We start from the raw sequence: 18824 nt of genomic DNA, 5'->3' as shown, positions 1-18824 counted from the left end.
GACATAAATTTTTCATGACTTTAAAATCGTGATTTTTTATTTTTAAATTAATTTCAAATGAATTTAAATTTATTTTAATTATAATTTTATATTTTATTGTTTAATTATTTTAAAATTAAAAATAATTATAATTAATTTTTTTATAACTTGTGACTTTAAAGTAGGTGAAATAATAATTGTAATTAATTTTTTTTATAATTTACGACATTAAAGTTGTTTTGATATATTTTATATTTCATTTTATAATTCTTTTAAAATAAAAAATAATTATAATTAATCTTTTTTTTATAATTTACAACTTTAAAGTCGTTTATAATTTGCGACTTTAAATTTATTATGTCATCCTGCCTGAAAACTCTCTTGGTATAAGTTCATTTTTGTCCTATTCTAACATAATTTTCAATCAATACGAAAAAATGAATTTACACAAACAATGAATGCTGTTGTCTTTCTTTTATAATTGTATATTTCATGTTTTTGTGTTTCGACCACTTTATTTTTTTGTCATATCGTCGTGTACGATAATTGTCTAGTATAAGTTTATTTTTCTTCTATTTTGTTTAATATTTTCTATATTTTATTTTATAAATTATTATTATTTGTTAAATTTAGAAACAAAAAAGGAATCTAAACAGTATAAATTAATAATCTAAAAATAATTTCTTATTCATTTTATCTAATTATTATTGGTTAAGAAAATATTATTAAAAATAATAATTAATGGTTAAGAATAAAAAATAAAATTCATTGGATTAACCATATTAATTATAAAAAAAATTTATCAAACGAACTTTAAAGTTATAAGTTATTCAAAAAATTTAATTATAATTATTTTTAATTTTTTAAAAATTAAATAAAATATAAAATTATAATTAAAATGAATTTAAAGTCATTCAAATTTAATTTAAAAATAAAATAAAATAAATAATCACGACTTCAAAGTCGTAAAAAATTTACGATTTTATCTAAATAATTAAAAAAAACTAAAGTTATTGGATATTTTACGACTTCATTATACCCAGAAGTTATAAAAAAATTTACAACTTACACACATTTGGAGATTAATTGAAAAATACCCTTATTTGATAAATTTTCAAATGGAATTACCCTTTTTTGATCGAAACCCCCTATTTAAGCTTATAAAATATTTACACCTACTAACTTGTTTTTTTAATTTCAGGACTAATTTGATATCACCACACAAATTATGGGACTAAAATGGCTCTCTATTTTTTTTCCACCACTTTTTAACATCATTTGAAATTGAAACTAACTCTTAAATAAAATCAATCAAGAAAAAAATATACATTAGTCTTCAAACAACCAAAACCTTCTTCAGACCCAACATCTCTTGAGGCCAAGACCCAAAAAATGTAAAAGAGGCTTATGCTATTTCCACTGTCCTTTGTTACTATTGCACTCCTCTTTTATTATTTTTTCCAAAAATACCCCAGAAATTACATTCCCGTTTGCACTCACCCGTAGTCCTGCATTTCAAAAACTGCTCCCAGAGTCTACGTTTCAAAATTGTCATCAGCTACATTCCAAAAATTAGTCTAGAAGTTCTTTTAGAAAAAAATATTCCTGAAATCAAGTAACTAGCCTGCCGAGCTTGCCCCGTATCAAGAAAAAACATAAAATCCTACACACCCATGCGAGTTTGAATGTGGAAAAATCCCAAAATGGTGTAAAAATTGATCTTGTTTCTTGCGCTCAGGCTTAAACAACTGCAACAACTTTACTTCCCATGGCCACGATGAAACAGTGTTGAGGCAAAAGGAGAAAAGGGAAGTAAAATGTGAAGGGAAACATGATTTTAGGAGGGGTGTGATTTTAATTTGATGAAATGCATAAGAGCAATTGAAAATCTTGTACCCCTTTCTACCCCTTCATAGCCAACGTGAGAACATGGAGAAGAAGGCTCTATTAATTTTGAACCAAACCACAAAACTTATGGAGACAATATGAATGCATAACCTAAAGTTATATATATATATATATATATATATATATATATATATATATATATATATATATATATATATATATATATATATATATATATATTAAAGCCTCACCATTCCCTTCATTACTGTGAGTTTCATCTGTGACGAAGAAATCTTCTTTTCATTAGAGAAAGACTTGTGGAGAAAAATGAAAGAGTGTATTTTCTTGGTTTTCTTTTTGACATATTAAACATTTCTCCCCTTTTCAAACAAGTTTCTTCTCTTAAACAAAATGTACAACATCGTAATAATATTTTCATCTTTTATGAAAATAATAGTTTTGTTTGAAGCATGTTCAACACCAAGTACAGACACATTTCTCAATAAAAATTCAAACTTAGATGCATCACATTGTAATAGACTAACTCTTTTACTAAATTCAATTACTTTTGGTATAAGAATGCAATGTACTCAAGTCAATTCGAAAAAAATAATAAAGTTATGAGTAAAAGATTTCTTACTTTTGCCAAAAACATCCTGAATTGTGAATAATCGTGTCTTGACTATTTTTTCTATTAAATTTTAAACTAAAAAATTGCAATTTAAAAATAAAAAAATGGACAATTAAAAAGCATTCAAATACATAAAGTATGAATAACTGAATAAGATGCATTTTCCATGAATTATTCTTACTTATAGAGTTTCTAAATTTTGTGTCAAGTACTCAAGGAGATTTACATTCTTCAACCCAGGATAACAAGGGCCACATAAAACATTTGTTACACCATTGAGTTAATGCTACTCTTCATTTGAGAAAGATTGATCAAATATAGTATTTCTTTTAAAGGATGCTCATAAGTCATAAGACAAACTTGCTATAATTTACTTTTCTGTGTTAATGATCCCCATTTGCCCCCAAGCCATGTGGTTATGGAGTCCACAGGCTCGCATAGCTAGCTATTTCGATTCCACGTACCTTTGAGTTTATGTGCAGTGTATTGTTAGCTGCTTCGCGGGTATTCTCACTGTTGTCTTTTGTATTTTGGAAAACGTAGTCAGTTTAGGAAATAATAGTGCAAGTGTAGCAAGTTTTAGGCTTTTAGCCTTGCGTTGGGCAACTTCTTTTGGGCCGCTCATTGTATTCTCTGGGCTTTCGGCCTTTTGCCATTTTATATTTAACTATGATCAATTTTAACCTAGTTTGATCTTTATACAATTAATATTTTCTTCAAGTAATTAACACTTTCTATTCTAAGTTATTTTTTGAGAGGGTTATTAGTACAAATAAGCTTATCATATTACCGTTTAAACATGAAAACGTGAATAGGAAATTGCTCCTAAATAAACAGCGACTGAAGGTTCCTTTAATTTGTTTAGTTTCCATCCATCAACTAAGAATTCGTTGATTAACGACGAGGATGATTGAATACAACTAGGAAAAGATACGACGAGCTAACAAAAGGAGGTTGAAAAGTAGCATCGACCTTTAAACTAACTAACCCAACCAAACACGCCTCTTTTCTGCTTTGATTCTGACCCACTTTTGTTTAAGTTTTCTTACACACTATTAGCGAAAAAGGACACTGCAAGCTCAGTTTCAATTTTATTTCTGAGAATTTATTTGATATATATTCTAAAAAAAGGACAGAAGATACGAAATTTTACAACAATAATAACATCTAGCCAACCGGACCCCACGTATAACTTGTTTATATATAACGGGAGTAAAAAGAGATATAAAATTAAGGTTTAATTACTTATTTATTTTTTATATTTTTTAAATTTATTTATTTTAGTTTTTATAATTAATAAGTGAATTTTTAAGTTTATGAAATTTATATTTTAATTTTCAAGAAGTCATTGTGGTTAAATTTTTTAATTTCACTAGTTAAAAGTTTTTAACAATAAAAATCATTTGAGAATTAAAATATAAAATATAGGTATTAAAAAAAATTATTTATTAACTATAAGGATTAAAAAAAGACAAATTTGAAAGCTATAAGTATTTAATAAATAATTGAATCTTAAATTAATTTGTTATGAAATGGTGGTTGTGACTAGTGAGGTTTATGAGTTGGCTTTGAAAGTGTAGCAGTCGGTTGTTGAGGTAGATAGTCCCTGCTAGCTATTCGGTTATATACTTGAATGTGCAAGAAACCCTTCTGAAATTAACGTACGAACAAACTGCTTATATGACGGTTCTTAATAGGGTGAGATATCTAATTATTGAAATAATGGGTTAACCTCCGCTCTCTCTATACATTTTATTTTTTTTGTTGCCCCTGCCCTTTGGATGTGTATACGACTATATGTAGTACAACTAAGTGCGTTAGTGCGTCTATATTAATTAAGACAATCCATGCAATTAATGCATGACCAATTACGTAATTACTGCTAATCAGGCATGTTTTCTTCCAAAGATGACATGAAATTGGATTCTTTTCTAAGCAAAGTCTTCTCCCGTGGCCATAACTTTTCCTCGTTAATTAACTCTATTCCTATTCAATCAAAAGCAAACAAGACATGTGAATCCAAATAACCATGTTTATTGCCAGCTGAGGCTCAGGTCCCCACCATTATTTGGGGCTATGGGACTGTGATTATGGTTGTCAGTTTATCAATATTTTCACACAACTGATGATTCTATAAATATGATTTATTTTAGCAAATTAATACTATCACTAATTATAGGCAATTACTCAAAAGCTCGATCAGTAGGACCCAAGGCAAGATGAGTATGTACTATGTGGTGAGGTCGTCCAGATCCACCTCACCAACCAGTCCTTCAACGTGGCGTACAAATTACATATGCCTAGCCTAGAGGTCCAGCACAAAATCAAGGCGTATGACCCACTCTTAATTATCACCTTCTTAGTTTATTTCCAAGCTTCGATTCCGAGAAAAAAAAAAACACATTCTCATACATATACATGCATACGTGATATATGCGTTACTATTATTTTCTACCTCGAAAAATGTGTTTTCAAGATTAATTTTACAAGTTTCCATCGGGCATATATAATTAATTCTTCAAACACAAACGAAGAAAAACCAAATACTTCTATGTACTTATAATCAAGTTTCCTTAATAATGGTATTCTTTTATACAGCGGAAGATGATTCGGTCGAGTGTCATTGCTACCTTAATTTGCTCTACAATGGCAATGAATTATTTTAATCTCAAAATGTTAACCAAGTTCAAACTGAATACGGAGAATTATTTTTCTCAATTAATGTGATGGTGTTTAGTGAATAGAAGCTCGATACAAATTGTGCACAAATCCATTTTTATAGGTTAGTCAAAAGTTAAAGACACTACCAGTGTACGTGTTTGGAGCGGTGAAGACAAAATTTTAAATTTTGAATTAAAAAAACAACACATAAGATTCAAATTTAATTAAAAACCAAACATATATTTTATAAGAACAAATTAATCTTCTCGTGTGAGCTTTGCGCGATATAAACATAAAATATACAAATACAGACTTTAAATAGGATCTTATCCATTTTAATAAAGACACGTGTTCAATATCCTTTTGTATAACTCATTCTGGTCTTGTCATTAAAACACAACAGACAATACATTTTACGTTTTTGGTTCTGTGGAAAATGATTCCGTGGAATTGAGTATTTGACCAGTCACGACGCCATATATTCATAAGAAATTGGGACGAATCAGCTAGCTAAACTGCTAAAGACCAATTAGTAATTATTTCCTGGGAACCCACAGGCGGATACACACGAAGGAATATTTTCAATATATGTAATTTTTTTAGACAAATAATTTGTTAATATAACAGTAACTCGAATCTTGTGTAAATTATTAACACTAACTCTTTTTAGTATTCTTTAGCATTTCTATTTTATTTTAAGTTACTATTTACCACAAATAGCTGTCAAATTTCATATATTAACAGTAAAATAAAGTTAACCGTTTAATTTATTTATTAGTGTATTTTTTGTTTAATAAAAATTTAATCTATTGATATAAATATTATGAATTTAATGATTAAGATATATTGCAACAATGTTACATTGGTTTATTATAACATATAAATATATAATTACAATGGATAATTAATTGGATAAGTATAAGACAATTAACAAGGCAACATTTATAACATATTTAATAAATCATGATCAACTAATCATTTATCAAGATTTTTGGTGGACTGCATACAAGTTGTGCGCGTGTAAGAAGGCTTTTAAAATTTGACCTATGTTTTCGGTCCAAAATTAAATTTTTATATGTGAAAATGTATTTTTCTTACGCATACACCTAAATTGAAAAAAAAATTGTTGAAAACAATGCTAAACATCATGTATCTTCTTAAGGCGTGTATAGGTATTACCCTAAAGGATTTATCTGCAATATTTCATACAAGTTTCTCAACAACTCAGTTGTGATCAGATTACAAAAGCTAATAAGGACGAAAATTCAAATCTAAAAATCAAGGAGAGGAAAAAGAAAGAAAAGAGGTGAGATAATTCTTGGTGTGTAAAATATGGTCTAAAAGGGTTGTATATATAACACTTGCCAGCGCTGGACACCTTATGTCTGTTTAAAATTAAATAAAAACTGATAGCTGAAAATTCCATGAGACCCAAGCTCATGTGCGAGACTTTTACCCTTTACTAATTTAAAAACTCATATTGCACGTTAATATATAAACATTTGACCCAAAACTATTACTGATAACGTGAGACTTTCTCTTTTTGAAATACTATTTCAAAACTCAAAGAGACAACAGAAAATGATGTGTCATTTTATCAATGACAAAAAGTTTTGAAAGAATTCATTCAAATAAGTTGACTGAATAATAACCACAATAAGAATTTTTGGCGCACGTAAGCACCATGCATTGCAAGCACATTACCTAGTATCTTTCAGGCAGTAAAGTTATAAAATAACAAGTAAAAAGAATGTAAAATTGTATGTAATAAAATGATAAAAAGTTTGTTTAAGAGAAATATGGGTGAATAATGTTGCTGACCGAAAAAAATGTGTGAATAATGTTATTGTTTGATTTGAAATCCAAGTTAACCCACAAAACGCAACCAAGTAATAGGTGGAATGGGTTGGTTTGTTGAACATGTCAATTAATATTGGCATGCTTAGCTAAATAAACAGTTAGCAGGATGGCACTATGATTTTGGTGGTTAGAGCCGTGCCATCATAATTGGTGGTGGGTCTGGGTACTCATCGTTTCAGAAGAAGAAAAAAGGAAGTTGAAATTACAAATTACCTTTTTCTTGGCTAGCTGTTGTGTCTTTAGCGGATAACTTTGGCCGGCTATTATCCGTGGAGAAATTAAATGCGAAATATTAGATGATTATTGCAACCTAGAAGAAGGATCAGTTCGATCATTTGACAATATAATGGTTTGAAATTCATACTAAAATACCGTGCAATTTGGTCAGTTTGAAATAAATGTAGTTTAACAATTTATGCAATAATAGTTTATTGAACTTGCCCTAAGCAAAGTACATAGCATACATAGATTGAACAGGGACTATAGATTATAATTAAAAAAAGAAGAAGGTTAAAAGGCAACAAGAGTGAGTTCCATTAGGACAGGTGTTGAGAGACAAATGATGGATGGGTCCGAAGCCAGGTAGCTTGAGATGTGTTTGGTAGCGAGACACAAAGTTATGTTATGAGAGTGTGAGTGGCTATATAAGCTGTCGTCGCATGCTTCGCTCTTAAACACAACAACTCATCATCCTATATTCTCTTCTTGGATCATCTTGGTTAAGCTGCAGATCAGAATAGAATAATAATAAATAAAGATAAGATGGAGACTCATTTGGTTTTCTTGCTTGGTTTGATCTTCACTCTAGTTGCCGGCGTTGGAGCCCAAGCCCAAGGCCCATCCACCTCTCCTGCGCCTCCCACACCCCAAGCATCTCCACCTCCCGTCCAGTCTTCTCCGCCACCTGTTCCCTCTTCACCTCCACCCTCTCAGTCTCCACCACCAGCTTCCACTCCCCCTCCATCCCCACTCAGCTCTCCTCCTCCTTCCTCTCCTCCACCCTCCTCCCCTCCTCCTTCCTCTCCACCCCCCGCCTCTCCTCCTCCTTCTTCTCCACCCCCCGCCTCTCCTCCTCCTTCTTCTCCTCCCCCTTCCACTCCTCCCCCTTCCTCTCCCCCTCCTTTTTCACCACCTCCTGCCACTCCTCCCCCCGCCACTCCTCCCCCCGCAGTTCCACCACCCTCATTGACCCCAACAGTTACACCTCTTTCTTCTCCACCTGTCTCTTCTCCAGCTCCGTCTCCTTCCAAGGTGTTTGCTCCTGCACTCTCTCCTTCCCTTGCTCCCGGTCCCAGCCTCTCCACCATCTCTCCCTCCGGCGATGACGTAACTTCTCTCCTCTCACTGCTACTGCATACTTACTTTCTTTATCATCTACTATTTTAAAATTAAGACCAACTCTAACTATGACCTCATCTTAGATTTCTAGTATATACTATCGACTTTAATTTTTAACATCCATAATCTTCTTAATTAACTTCAAACCAAAAACACTTTCGACTTTTAAAGCTTCACAGCTAGGAGGCACAATTTTGAATTTTACATCACTTTTGTTTTTATTTAAAAATGAAATGACAGGATATTGTAGCTAAGATAATGCAGAGTAATATCAACCATCATTTTGTCGTTTTTGTATTAAATTTAACTATAAAAATTAAGAGTTTAAGACCATTAAATGTTCAAACCGAATCTTATATTCCTAGTCATGATATGGTATAGTTAAATGTGGATCTGAATGTGTTGTGTTGTTTGATGTTAAGCGTGTCTGTGATTGAGTGGGTAAATTACCTAAATATGATCGATATGATGATGCATGCCTCAAGCAAAAGCAATATATATACCTAAATGTCATTAAAGGTCGCTTGAGCATGCAAATTGAATGTAGGATGTGTTGCTTACTCTTTTCCACGTGCGTTTTCACTTGTACAAGAAAACATTATTTGCACAGCTTTTGCCAGATTGTCATTTCATGAATTAATATTTTAAAAGTAAGCTGCTAAATTAACGAACTTAATTTGTGGCATTGCAGAGTGGGGCTCAAAACTTGTGGTCCTTTCAGAAGATGATTGGGAGCTTAGTATTCGGATGTGCTTTGCTGTCCATGTTGTTCTAGACATCGATCTCTGTCTTCAGACTCGCAGATTTTTCTGCCAATTCATGTTATTTTGCTATTTACCCTATACCTTACCTTTATATATTATTTTGTGGATGTGATCGTGGGAGTTTATTACTGTATTTGAACTATATAAATTGCTTGCATTCTTGGGAGATTTGAGGGGAGGTTTTGTATTCGAGGGCAGTTATTTTGTATGGCAATACTATTAGTTTATCGATCGTTGCATTCGAGTATTTCTTCTATTCATAATTCATTTTTTTATTCATTAGAATACTGCTATTTTACATAATATTGTATTTCAATCTGCAGATACGGTTTCATTTGATTTTCAGTGCTCTCACTTAAACTTCAACTGAAATCACTTCTACATTCAAAGATGTAAATACAATAGTTATGTAAATTGCCTCATTCTTTTCATTCATCGAGTTGGATACTGTTTACTTTTGCCCGGGTAATTCATCGACATCTAATATCTAATATAAATATATAACTACTTATAAACTCGTAAGATGCGCGGTTAAATATTAGGAACATGATGACATATTTGATATTTCCATCCACGATTAAATAAATAATTTTTTTTTAAAATGAATGTATTAAAACCAATTTTGTAAATACAAAAAAACACACACAAATAATAATACTTGATGAACCTCTACAACTTTACCTTTAGATCCAACTCCATTAATGGTATTCTTTGTTTTTGATCCTCTGTAAACCTCTGCAACTTCACCTTTAATTAATATCTCACACCACCGAATCATCAAGCTAACATCACAGAACCTTGTCCTCAACCATGCAAGTAGCCACCATTGTGAGACTCCAACTACGCTTTACTCTTACCGCAAAAACCTCCACCATCTTCTCTACAAACGCAAAAGGCCAAAACCACAACACTAATAAGCCTCACCAAGGTTATTATGTTTCGTTGCAAACCACAGTGCCATACCATGAGCACAACAAAGGCCTATGATCATGAGCCACGAAGACCCACCATCACATTGAACCTTTAGCACCAAAGAAGTTTGTATCACGCCAACTACTGAACCAAACACTTCATGCATCAATGTGCTATGTGCACCAAAGTAAGACTTGTAATTGTTTAAAAGATTAAGTAAAAAAGAATTAAACAAACAGTCCAAAGTAAAATTAGAAATGATGAATGTAGTTGTTATAAATGAGTTTAATGACCATGCACTATAAAATACTTTTATATTATGGTCTAATTATAATTTATTATTAATATAGTTTTTTAAATAATTATCATAAAAGTCAATAAATTTATTAACAGTATAATTTTTTTTTCAATTTTAATCTTTAAAGTATTATGATTATGCAATTTTAGTCTTGAATATTACAACATGTCTTATTATCATGTAAGCTTGTTAGAATCATGTCATTACTAGCATATCATTTTAGTAACATCTATTAAAAAATTGATGATAAATTAACAGGGGAGCAAAATTGTGCTATTGAAAAAAATTAGAAATCAAAATTCCACAATCAAAATTTGAGGGACAAAAACTGCATAATCTAGTTCTAAAGTGTTAAAACTAGGTATAAGTCTTAATTTCTATTTTTTCCTTTTTCTTCGTCCTTGTTTCTCTTGCAACAAAACAATGGATTATCACGGTGTGAAACACTTTTTAGCCTTGGCAACATATGATATAAGGAATTTCAATCTTAGAAACTATTGTAGTCATTTTTAAAATTTTGCTGAGACGAGAATGGAAAATATTCATACAGTATACTACAGTATATCCTAAGGCAAGCAAATTACTGCACTGATTTCCTAGCAAAAAATTGTGTAGATAAATTTGGTTCTCTATGTTGATGGAAATCATACATGTCTTCTTTTTGATTCTTTAGGCATTCTTACAAATAATCATACATGCCTTCTTTGTTACTGCAATTACGAAGGACAATTGTCATGTGTTTGGGAAGGGGAGTTAAGTTTGTGTGTAATCTTGCAATTTTGCAGCGCTCTTTTAACAACATAATTCCCATAAGGATCTTAAAGAATCCCCAAAAAGTTATGATTGTACATGATCTCTTGGATAATAATAGCAGCATCTTTCTCTTCCGAGAATTCTAAGAGGTGTTCCACCACTTGCTAGCATATTTGTTCATGGATAGTTGAGCATATCTACCAAGAAGTTGTGATATTATCGCTGCATTTATATGAAGTATCATTTTAACAATACGCTGCACAACATAATTTCTGTAGAAAGAATAACAAATAGTTCAGTTTAAAATGAACGGAATATGAGAAATGTTACCACATACTCTTTAATGTAATCTTTTGAAAACATCCTCTGGTTGAAACTTATTGAGAATCACAATGAATCTCTTCTTTTTTAACAAATGTTTTTTCTGATTTTGTAGTTTTTAATAAATTTTAACCAATAGTGGAGAATGTGTTAGAAAAAAGGATGTTAAGTAGCATGTTATATATGAATTTCAATTTAAAAGAAAAAAGTGAATTTTAAGAAATGAAGGCAAACCCAAAACGATGTTCTGTGAGGACTAAAGCATATGGGATTATCTCTTCAATCAACCACCTTAAATTATCTCCTTTTGCATGATCAAGACCTTTTTGAAGAACAGAACATCCATTTCTGTCTAATACAATTTCAACGCAGTTCTTTGATACTTCATCTATAATAAACTGAAAGGAAGGTTTTCAAGTAAGAATTTATACATACTCATGATATGGGACACGAGTATATTATATTATTTATGTGAAACAAGGTGACCTTTTTGACATTAATATATTTTAGTTTCTCTTCCCTTACCATTACAAATGAAGAGTGATTAGAATGACAAGGGAAGGAAGTGAGATCTTGCTTCTGGAAAATACAAGATTCATTGAAGTTCTACGGGGTGTGGAAATTAAACAAGTTAGAGCAAAGTCCCTTTAAGTAGTAAAGTGAGTATTCCTGTGGATGTTATTCTGAAACATATATACGGCATAGTTTCTTAAAACGTAGATACACAATAGAGGGAAAATGATTGCATGTAAAGTTAGTATGAAATTTGGGTAGCATTTGTAACATGCATATAATTAATTAAGATAGGGAAGCACTCTTGTAAGAGCAGGGGAGAAAAGTTTGAAGCAGTGCTGAATGACATAAGCACCATTAATGCTTTTTACTCAATCTGAGGGTGATCCGCTTCACAGCGAAAAAAGCTGCAGATTTCTGCTCTGGGGTCTAGAGATACTCCAGCAGAGTCCAGACGGCGAGCTTCAAGAATGCTTAGAATTAAATAATTGCAATGCTGCTCCATCATTAGGTCGCAGAAATGATCCTTGACTTGGCACAGGATCATTTCAATTTCCTCTGGCTCTGGCTTCCCCAAATCTTGAAGCCAACTGATATTGTGATGTCCACAATATAAATCATTTGAAACTGAGAGGATATGCGCTCACACTCACAAAAATAATAAAGTTGGGGATATGAGTGAACTTAGCGGGCAAATCAGTACTGAATCTGATGATACTATACCTGAGAATACTAGCTAATGCAATTATGATGGAAGAGCTGACTAGTGTTAGAGTTAAATGTGATGAAGAAGAGCATGCAGGAGGAAGCAAAGCTGCTCCTAAAGATGAGTGAACTTGGAAAACACCGTCAAAAATTTATTGTATTCCATTATTATCGATGCATTACTGGCAACCTCGATTTCATCTGTAATCCCCTCATCAATAAATTTTAGCAAATAATATGAATATGTTCTCGTTGTAGTATTCATTTTCTTCTCTTCGTTTTGTGTTACTCGTATTCTCTCGAGGCTTTTATAGGAAGCTTTGAATATATGGAGCTCTCTTTTTTGTTTCAGAAATTGTGAATGCTCATGTATTTAACGTAACAAGGCATACTATAATCAAAGTTATTTTTTTTAAGCAATCTGATCAGCAATTCCAAGCATCCTATCATCAAAAGACTGGAAACTAGCAAAAGAAACAAAAGTCCATCTTAAGGTTTGGGCTACTAAATTATTCTTATAGAACCAGCATAATAATTTGATACAATCAAATTATTTTTAAATAAACATTTAAATCGGATTTGATGGATGATATAATTAAGTGGATGAATAACAATCTATCCTATTTTGTTTTGAAAGTCAATAACCAACAATTTAATACTTTATGAATCAAAATAGTTTGAAATTTAAAAAATAATTATTTATTTTTAAATATTATCTTCAAATATTGATAAATAAGTACAATTTCTTTAAATTAAATTAAACAAAATAAAATTAATTTTTAATATAAATTATGGATAAATGGGAGAAATAATTTTTGAAGTAGTGATAAAAAGTATTTAACTTTTAAACATAATTTTATGGACGAATTGGATATCATAAAATATGTTAATGGATGAATTAGGTGAATTTTTATTATAAGAGATAAATGGGATACTAAATATTTGACATATTTTAAAATATATATGTTATGTTAGTTTAGAGATTCCAATGATATACTCAATAATTTTGAATTAATATAAAATTGTGTACATATAAGTTTCATTTGGATAAATAATTTAATTAAGATTTTATTGAATAAGTAATTATTATGTAAATACTTATGTATAAATTGTTTTAATAATTAAACAAGAAGCATGAGATTAAACTGTTTGTTATAATATTAGTTATAAGTTGTTTTCATAAGCTATTTTAAACAACTTTTTGGAATAAACTAAAAATAGTTTATAGACATATTGAATGTGTTGGATAAGCTATTATAGTAGCTTATAAAATATAGTTTGACTATCATATGTTATTTTTATAAGTTCTCCCAAACACTTACACATATGTATGTTATATCTAAATAAGTTGTAAATCAATTTTTCTAGACATGTGATCAGCATGTACTTTTAGTCTAATTATAATTATAAATTTTGAGATAAAATCATTTTATAAAATATGATTAATTAGTATAAGTTAGTTCAACCAGGCCGGACTCATATTCAAGTGAGTATGTACAAATGCATTCCATAAATATGTTAAATTTTTATATTTTACTTCTCTATTTTCAAATATTTGAAACCATTGACTATTAAAAAAGTTCTCTCATTTATTTTATAATCTTAAAATTTATATATTTATCTTCATAGGTATAATGAATTATTATTTTTAAATAAATTGCTCTCACTAGTTATTAGAGTTCTGAATCGATCCAAGTGTAACTTATGTAATTGATCCCTTCTTTTTATATATTATTATTATTATAAAACAAATGGGTTTAGGTAGCAGACTGTGACGTACGAGGCCTCCTTTGTTGACTAGCTAGGTGATTTAATGAAGAAACAAAAGGACAAATATTAATATATTAAAGATAAGGTTGAATTTTTTGTGAAAATAATTTTTAATCCAATTGTTGAATTTGGGAGTAGTGAGGATTCTTTTCCTCCAATGAATGGCAGGATTAAGATAAAAAGAAAATAAGTAATTTGTCTTGTAATATGTATGAATGAGCTAAGTGGAAAGTGAAAACGTGCCTCTTTACTAACGAAACCAAAGCATGAAGATGAAGAAGAAGATGAATTGCTACTGGTGGCATGCCCTGATAATGAGTGGTTGTGTGTTGGGCTTGTGCGTGGGCATAGGAGGTTGTGTATGTGTGGTGGAGAACGAGAATGGAAGAATCATCATTGATATTAGTCACAGGTACCAGCCTGATATGCCTGCCTGGGAATCCAAGGATAGCCTTGGGCAGTTTTTGTGGCTTACAAGAAGCATGGCCAATGGTTCTCTGGCTAACTTCTCCCAATTCAAGCTCCCCGCTCACAGCGGCACCCATGTCGATGCTCCCGGACATGTTTTCGATCACTATTTCCATTCTGGCTTTGATGTCGACTCTCTCGATTTACTACTCCTTAATGGTACCTCACCCCTTCGATCATTTAAATTAAATATGTCAGATCTATGCATTGCTCATGCATGTTTAATTAATTCATTTCTGCTACTGTTTTAGGCCCTGCACTATTAGTTGATGTTCCAAGAGATACAAACATCAGTGGTATGTAACACACTTGAATTTCTTCCACTTTATATCAGTATAAGCAACTTTGCAGGAATTTGTCGAATGACATTAATATTGTGTAGTTTTCTAGTTACTATACTAACTCAAGTTTTTGCATTCTATCACCGTGAACGTGAAGTGGAGTGCAATCTAATTTTCTGGCCTACGTTCTTCAACTATTACTTTCTGCATATAAAACCAATTATAGCTTCTTAATACAAAATTGGAAGGCAACTTTTCTTAATGAAAATGCTATTTTATTTTCCAGCTGGTGTTATGAAGTCATTGAATATTCCGAGGGGCGTACGTCGTGTGCTCTTCCGAACATTAAATACTTACAGGTAATAATGTTCAATTTTCTGTTACAGACTCGATTTTCTCTCTAATTCTTCATTTTTTTTCCTTTTTCTTTTTAAAAACTGTCTTTATTTCTTACATTATTATTGGTGTTGTTAAGGGAGTATTTTTGTCAAATATTCTAAAAATTAGATGCGACCTCCTATTGAATCCGATCTGAATTGAATTAGCTATGTTTCTAGCCTGACATCATACTGTTTAAATTTTGATTATGGACTGGTTACAAATTTAACATTTTCAAAACTAGTTAATTCATGGCTCGAAGATATCACTTTAATCTATTAATGTGCAAGACAAAGGCATATGTAATCTTATTTTGATTTAACATACAATAGTTTGATAGAAGTGAAATGTGGAACACTGGAACTAACTAAAAAATTATTAGGCGGCTTATGTATCAGAAGGAATTTGACACAAGCTATGTGGGATTCACAGAAGATGGAGCAAATTGGCTAGTGGAGAACACTGACATTAAGCTTGTGGGTAAGACTTCGGGATTTGGGTTGCTTTGTCCCAATATCACAGAATTTAGGTTACGGAGTTGAATTACCATGATTTTTGCTTTTCCTAATTACTAACACTGCATAATTGTTTATAATCAATGTGATCAACTAGCAATATAGACTTTATGTTGTCTGCCTCCGGTACATTGTTTCAATATAAATAAATGGGAGTTTGATATTGGCATTAGATTGCTGACAGAGCAGCTATAAAAGAGTCATCCCAAATCCTAGTGGATAATTTGTTTACCATTTCATTTGTTGTTTGTGGTTGTGGGTACTGATTTTATGGCAAATGATCGAGTACTGTGAATCTTGACCTCTCTCACTTTAAGTTCAAATATTTGTTTTCTTTTTCTTTACCAACTTTGTTGCAATGTAGGAATAGATTATCTATCTGTTGCTGCTTACGACCACTTGATTCCAGCTCACCTTGTTTTTCTGAAAGGCAGGGTAAGGAACTTTTTTATTATGATTGAGAAATGATACGTGTTATGTTTCACTGTTTGTTAGCATATATATACTAACAAGTGAAAATGCTTTAGGAAATCATTCTCGTGGAAGGCCTGAAGCTTGATGATGTGGCAGCAGGAATATATACGGTCCATTGCTTACCTCTTAGGTTGGCTGGTGCTGAGGGATCACCCATAAGATGCATTCTCATCAAATAATAAGGTAACTAATTGCATTTTGTTTAATATGCAGGCTTGTGACACTTGTTCCTCGTTAATTGTTTCGTTTATGAATGCAAACGAATAGCATTCTTCTTATCACTTTCACTTTCAGTCAACAGCTAGCAGTCCAAATGCCGACACGACATGCAGCAGTGGTTTATGCTTGGAAATGGGTCTTAATTACGAGCATAAGGTTGAGTTTCAATGTAGTTTTCTTAAATACGAATAAGTTGGAAAAATAAATATAAAGTGGTGTCCCGTGTCCATTTGGAGCAAGGTATCATAAATGCTTAGCAAAGTGCATAAACGCTCCTACAAATCATTTCAGAAATAAAGCAGTATGGATATTGGATGATATATAAAGTACTATGTAATATGCAGTGAAGGTATAACAAATGTCAAATAGCAATTATTCTTACGTACTTTTAAATACACTATATGGATGGATGTTTGGAATTATTATTTTTTAAGAAGGATGTTTGGAATTGTTTAAATAATAACAATGTGTGTGGTTTCTAATAGTAATAATTCCTTTGTTAATAAAATTCTTTTGATCGGAGTGAGTGTGAGGTGACAGTCAAAGGGATGTGACCAAATAGAGTATGTTTGAGCTTCCTTGTATCTTCAGCTGGCAACTTCTTACGCTCATTCTTAATCTTAGGATGAATGAATGTAACGTTCTAGCTAGTATAGTACTGCTGCAGAGGATTTTCAACAAGTCAATGCATTACTACTATTAAGTATTAATTACCTATCATCAACAAGCCTCACCTTAGAGCACGAGTCTTTATATATTATAGCATAAAGGAGCAACTATAACAATAACGCTCCAGAATAGTCACTCACTTATCCGGGATTCTCATTGCTGGTAGATCTCAATCATTAAAATGTCCTTTCCCTAGGTAATATTTTGGTTCAAAACAGGAAGGAAAAATAATTTATTTTTTAAGTAAACTTTGAGAGAGGAATTCAATTCTTGAGTGAATTTACAATACCATAGATCAAAATGAATTATTTGAATATTAAATATTTTTTTAAAAAAAATTGATAGGAATTTATAGGGGATTTTTCTCGAGCAAAATAAAAGAATTTCAAATAACACATAAAATGAATTTAAGTTGATCAAGAAAACATCTAATCAATAAGATTTAATAACGCTTGGTTTTTTTAAAAGAAATTTAATTAAGTTTTTTATAATTAAAAAATAGATCATTTTTAGATTTCTATCTATTTTTTTTTCAAATAAGTACCTAAAAAAATTATTTCAATTTATTACCTATAGTTAGTCTCTTTATCATTAACATATCATTATCATGTCATTACTTTCAATAATGTGTCATTCATGATATGACATTCTGTTAGTCATGGTACCACTTGCTCGAAGGAAACTAACAGCAATAAATTGAAACATAAAATTATTAGCCAATCTAAAAATAATTTATTTTCAGATATGAAAAACATATTTAAGCTGAAAAATAATTTTTTGGTTAACAAATGATAAAGAGGAGTTTTATCAAAATAAATAATTTAATTTCAGATAAATGATAAATTTTATTATTTTATTAAAAATAAAAATGATAAACATAAATTTAAATTTAAGTTATGTTTAAAAGCAAATCTTATAAGTTAATAAGAAAAAATCATTTCTCAAACACTTTTATTTGATCGAATAAATTTATAAACTTGTAAAAAAATTAAAAATTAATTAAAATAACTTGATGAACATATATAATTTACTTTTATATTGACTTTAGAAAATTTATCTTATTTGTTTTTTTAAGATAATTCCTCATTCAAAATAAGAAATACATTAAATTAATAAGATATTTTTTATTGGTAGGAATTAAAAAAATACTATTTGAAATTTACAATAACTCATATCAATTTATCATGTTTAACCAACTAAACTAGATTAATAAGATAGTATTAAAGGTGAAATTAAAGAGTTAAGATGCATATATTTAATATATGAAGAAAGCTAAAAGAAAATCTAACAAGATCAAATGGTGGTATATATAGTTTGGATTGAGAGAATAGAGAGAAAAGAGTGAGGGAAGACATAACTTGTTATATGCATACATTGATTCGCAAAACACCAATTATATATGGTTTAAATATATTTTTCATATCTAAAAAATAATATGTTTTCAAATTGCTATCTAAAAATTTATTT

General features: G+C 30.6%; 2 protein-coding genes across 2 annotated transcripts; both read left to right on the top strand.

Moving 5' to 3' along the window:
• The first annotated feature begins 7551 nt into the window (after positions 1 to 7551).
• LOC114373803 (classical arabinogalactan protein 9-like) lies at positions 7552 to 9341 on the top strand. The gene is made up of 2 exons (XM_028331349.1): positions 7552 to 8305; positions 9009 to 9341. Exons 1-2 carry the CDS (start codon positions 7742 to 7744, stop codon positions 9090 to 9092), a joined length of 648 nt encoding a protein of 215 aa, XP_028187150.1. The 5' UTR covers positions 7552 to 7741; the 3' UTR covers positions 9093 to 9341.
• A 5167-nt stretch (positions 9342 to 14508) lies between these two features.
• Positions 14509 to 17170, top strand: LOC114377307 (cyclase-like protein 2). The gene is made up of 7 exons (XM_028335755.1): positions 14509 to 14980; positions 15073 to 15117; positions 15389 to 15461; positions 15863 to 15960; positions 16360 to 16430; positions 16523 to 16652; positions 16764 to 17170. Exons 1-6 carry the CDS (start codon positions 14620 to 14622, stop codon positions 16646 to 16648), a joined length of 774 nt encoding a protein of 257 aa, XP_028191556.1. The 5' UTR covers positions 14509 to 14619; the 3' UTR covers positions 16649 to 16652; positions 16764 to 17170.
• The last annotated feature ends 1654 nt before the right edge of the window (positions 17171 to 18824 follow it).

The sequence above is a fragment of the Glycine soja genome, chromosome 11 (genome assembly GCF_004193775.1).
Source record: "Glycine soja cultivar W05 chromosome 11, ASM419377v2, whole genome shotgun sequence".
Classification (NCBI taxonomy): Eukaryota; Viridiplantae; Streptophyta; class Magnoliopsida; order Fabales; family Fabaceae; genus Glycine; species Glycine soja.
The sequence above is the reverse complement of the archived record's forward strand: the minus strand, read 5'-3'. Positions and strand labels throughout refer to the sequence as shown.

Excerpts from the sequence above, each read along its gene's own strand:
- LOC114373803 (XM_028331349.1), top strand. The coding sequence starts at position 7,742 with ATGGAGACTCATTTGGTTTTCTTGCTTGGTTTGATCTTCACTCTAGTT. Across the intron at positions 8,306-9,008 it reads TCTCTCCCTCCGGCGATGAC|AGTGGGGCTCAAAACTTGTG; the intron begins GTAACTTCTCTC and ends GTGGCATTGCAG.
- LOC114377307 (XM_028335755.1), top strand. The coding sequence starts at position 14,620 with ATGAAGATGAAGAAGAAGATGAATTGCTACTGGTGGCATGCCCTGATA. Across the intron at positions 14,981-15,072 it reads CGATTTACTACTCCTTAATG|GCCCTGCACTATTAGTTGAT; the intron begins GTACCTCACCCC and ends CTACTGTTTTAG. Across the intron at positions 15,462-15,862 it reads CGAACATTAAATACTTACAG|GCGGCTTATGTATCAGAAGG; the intron begins GTAATAATGTTC and ends AAAAATTATTAG.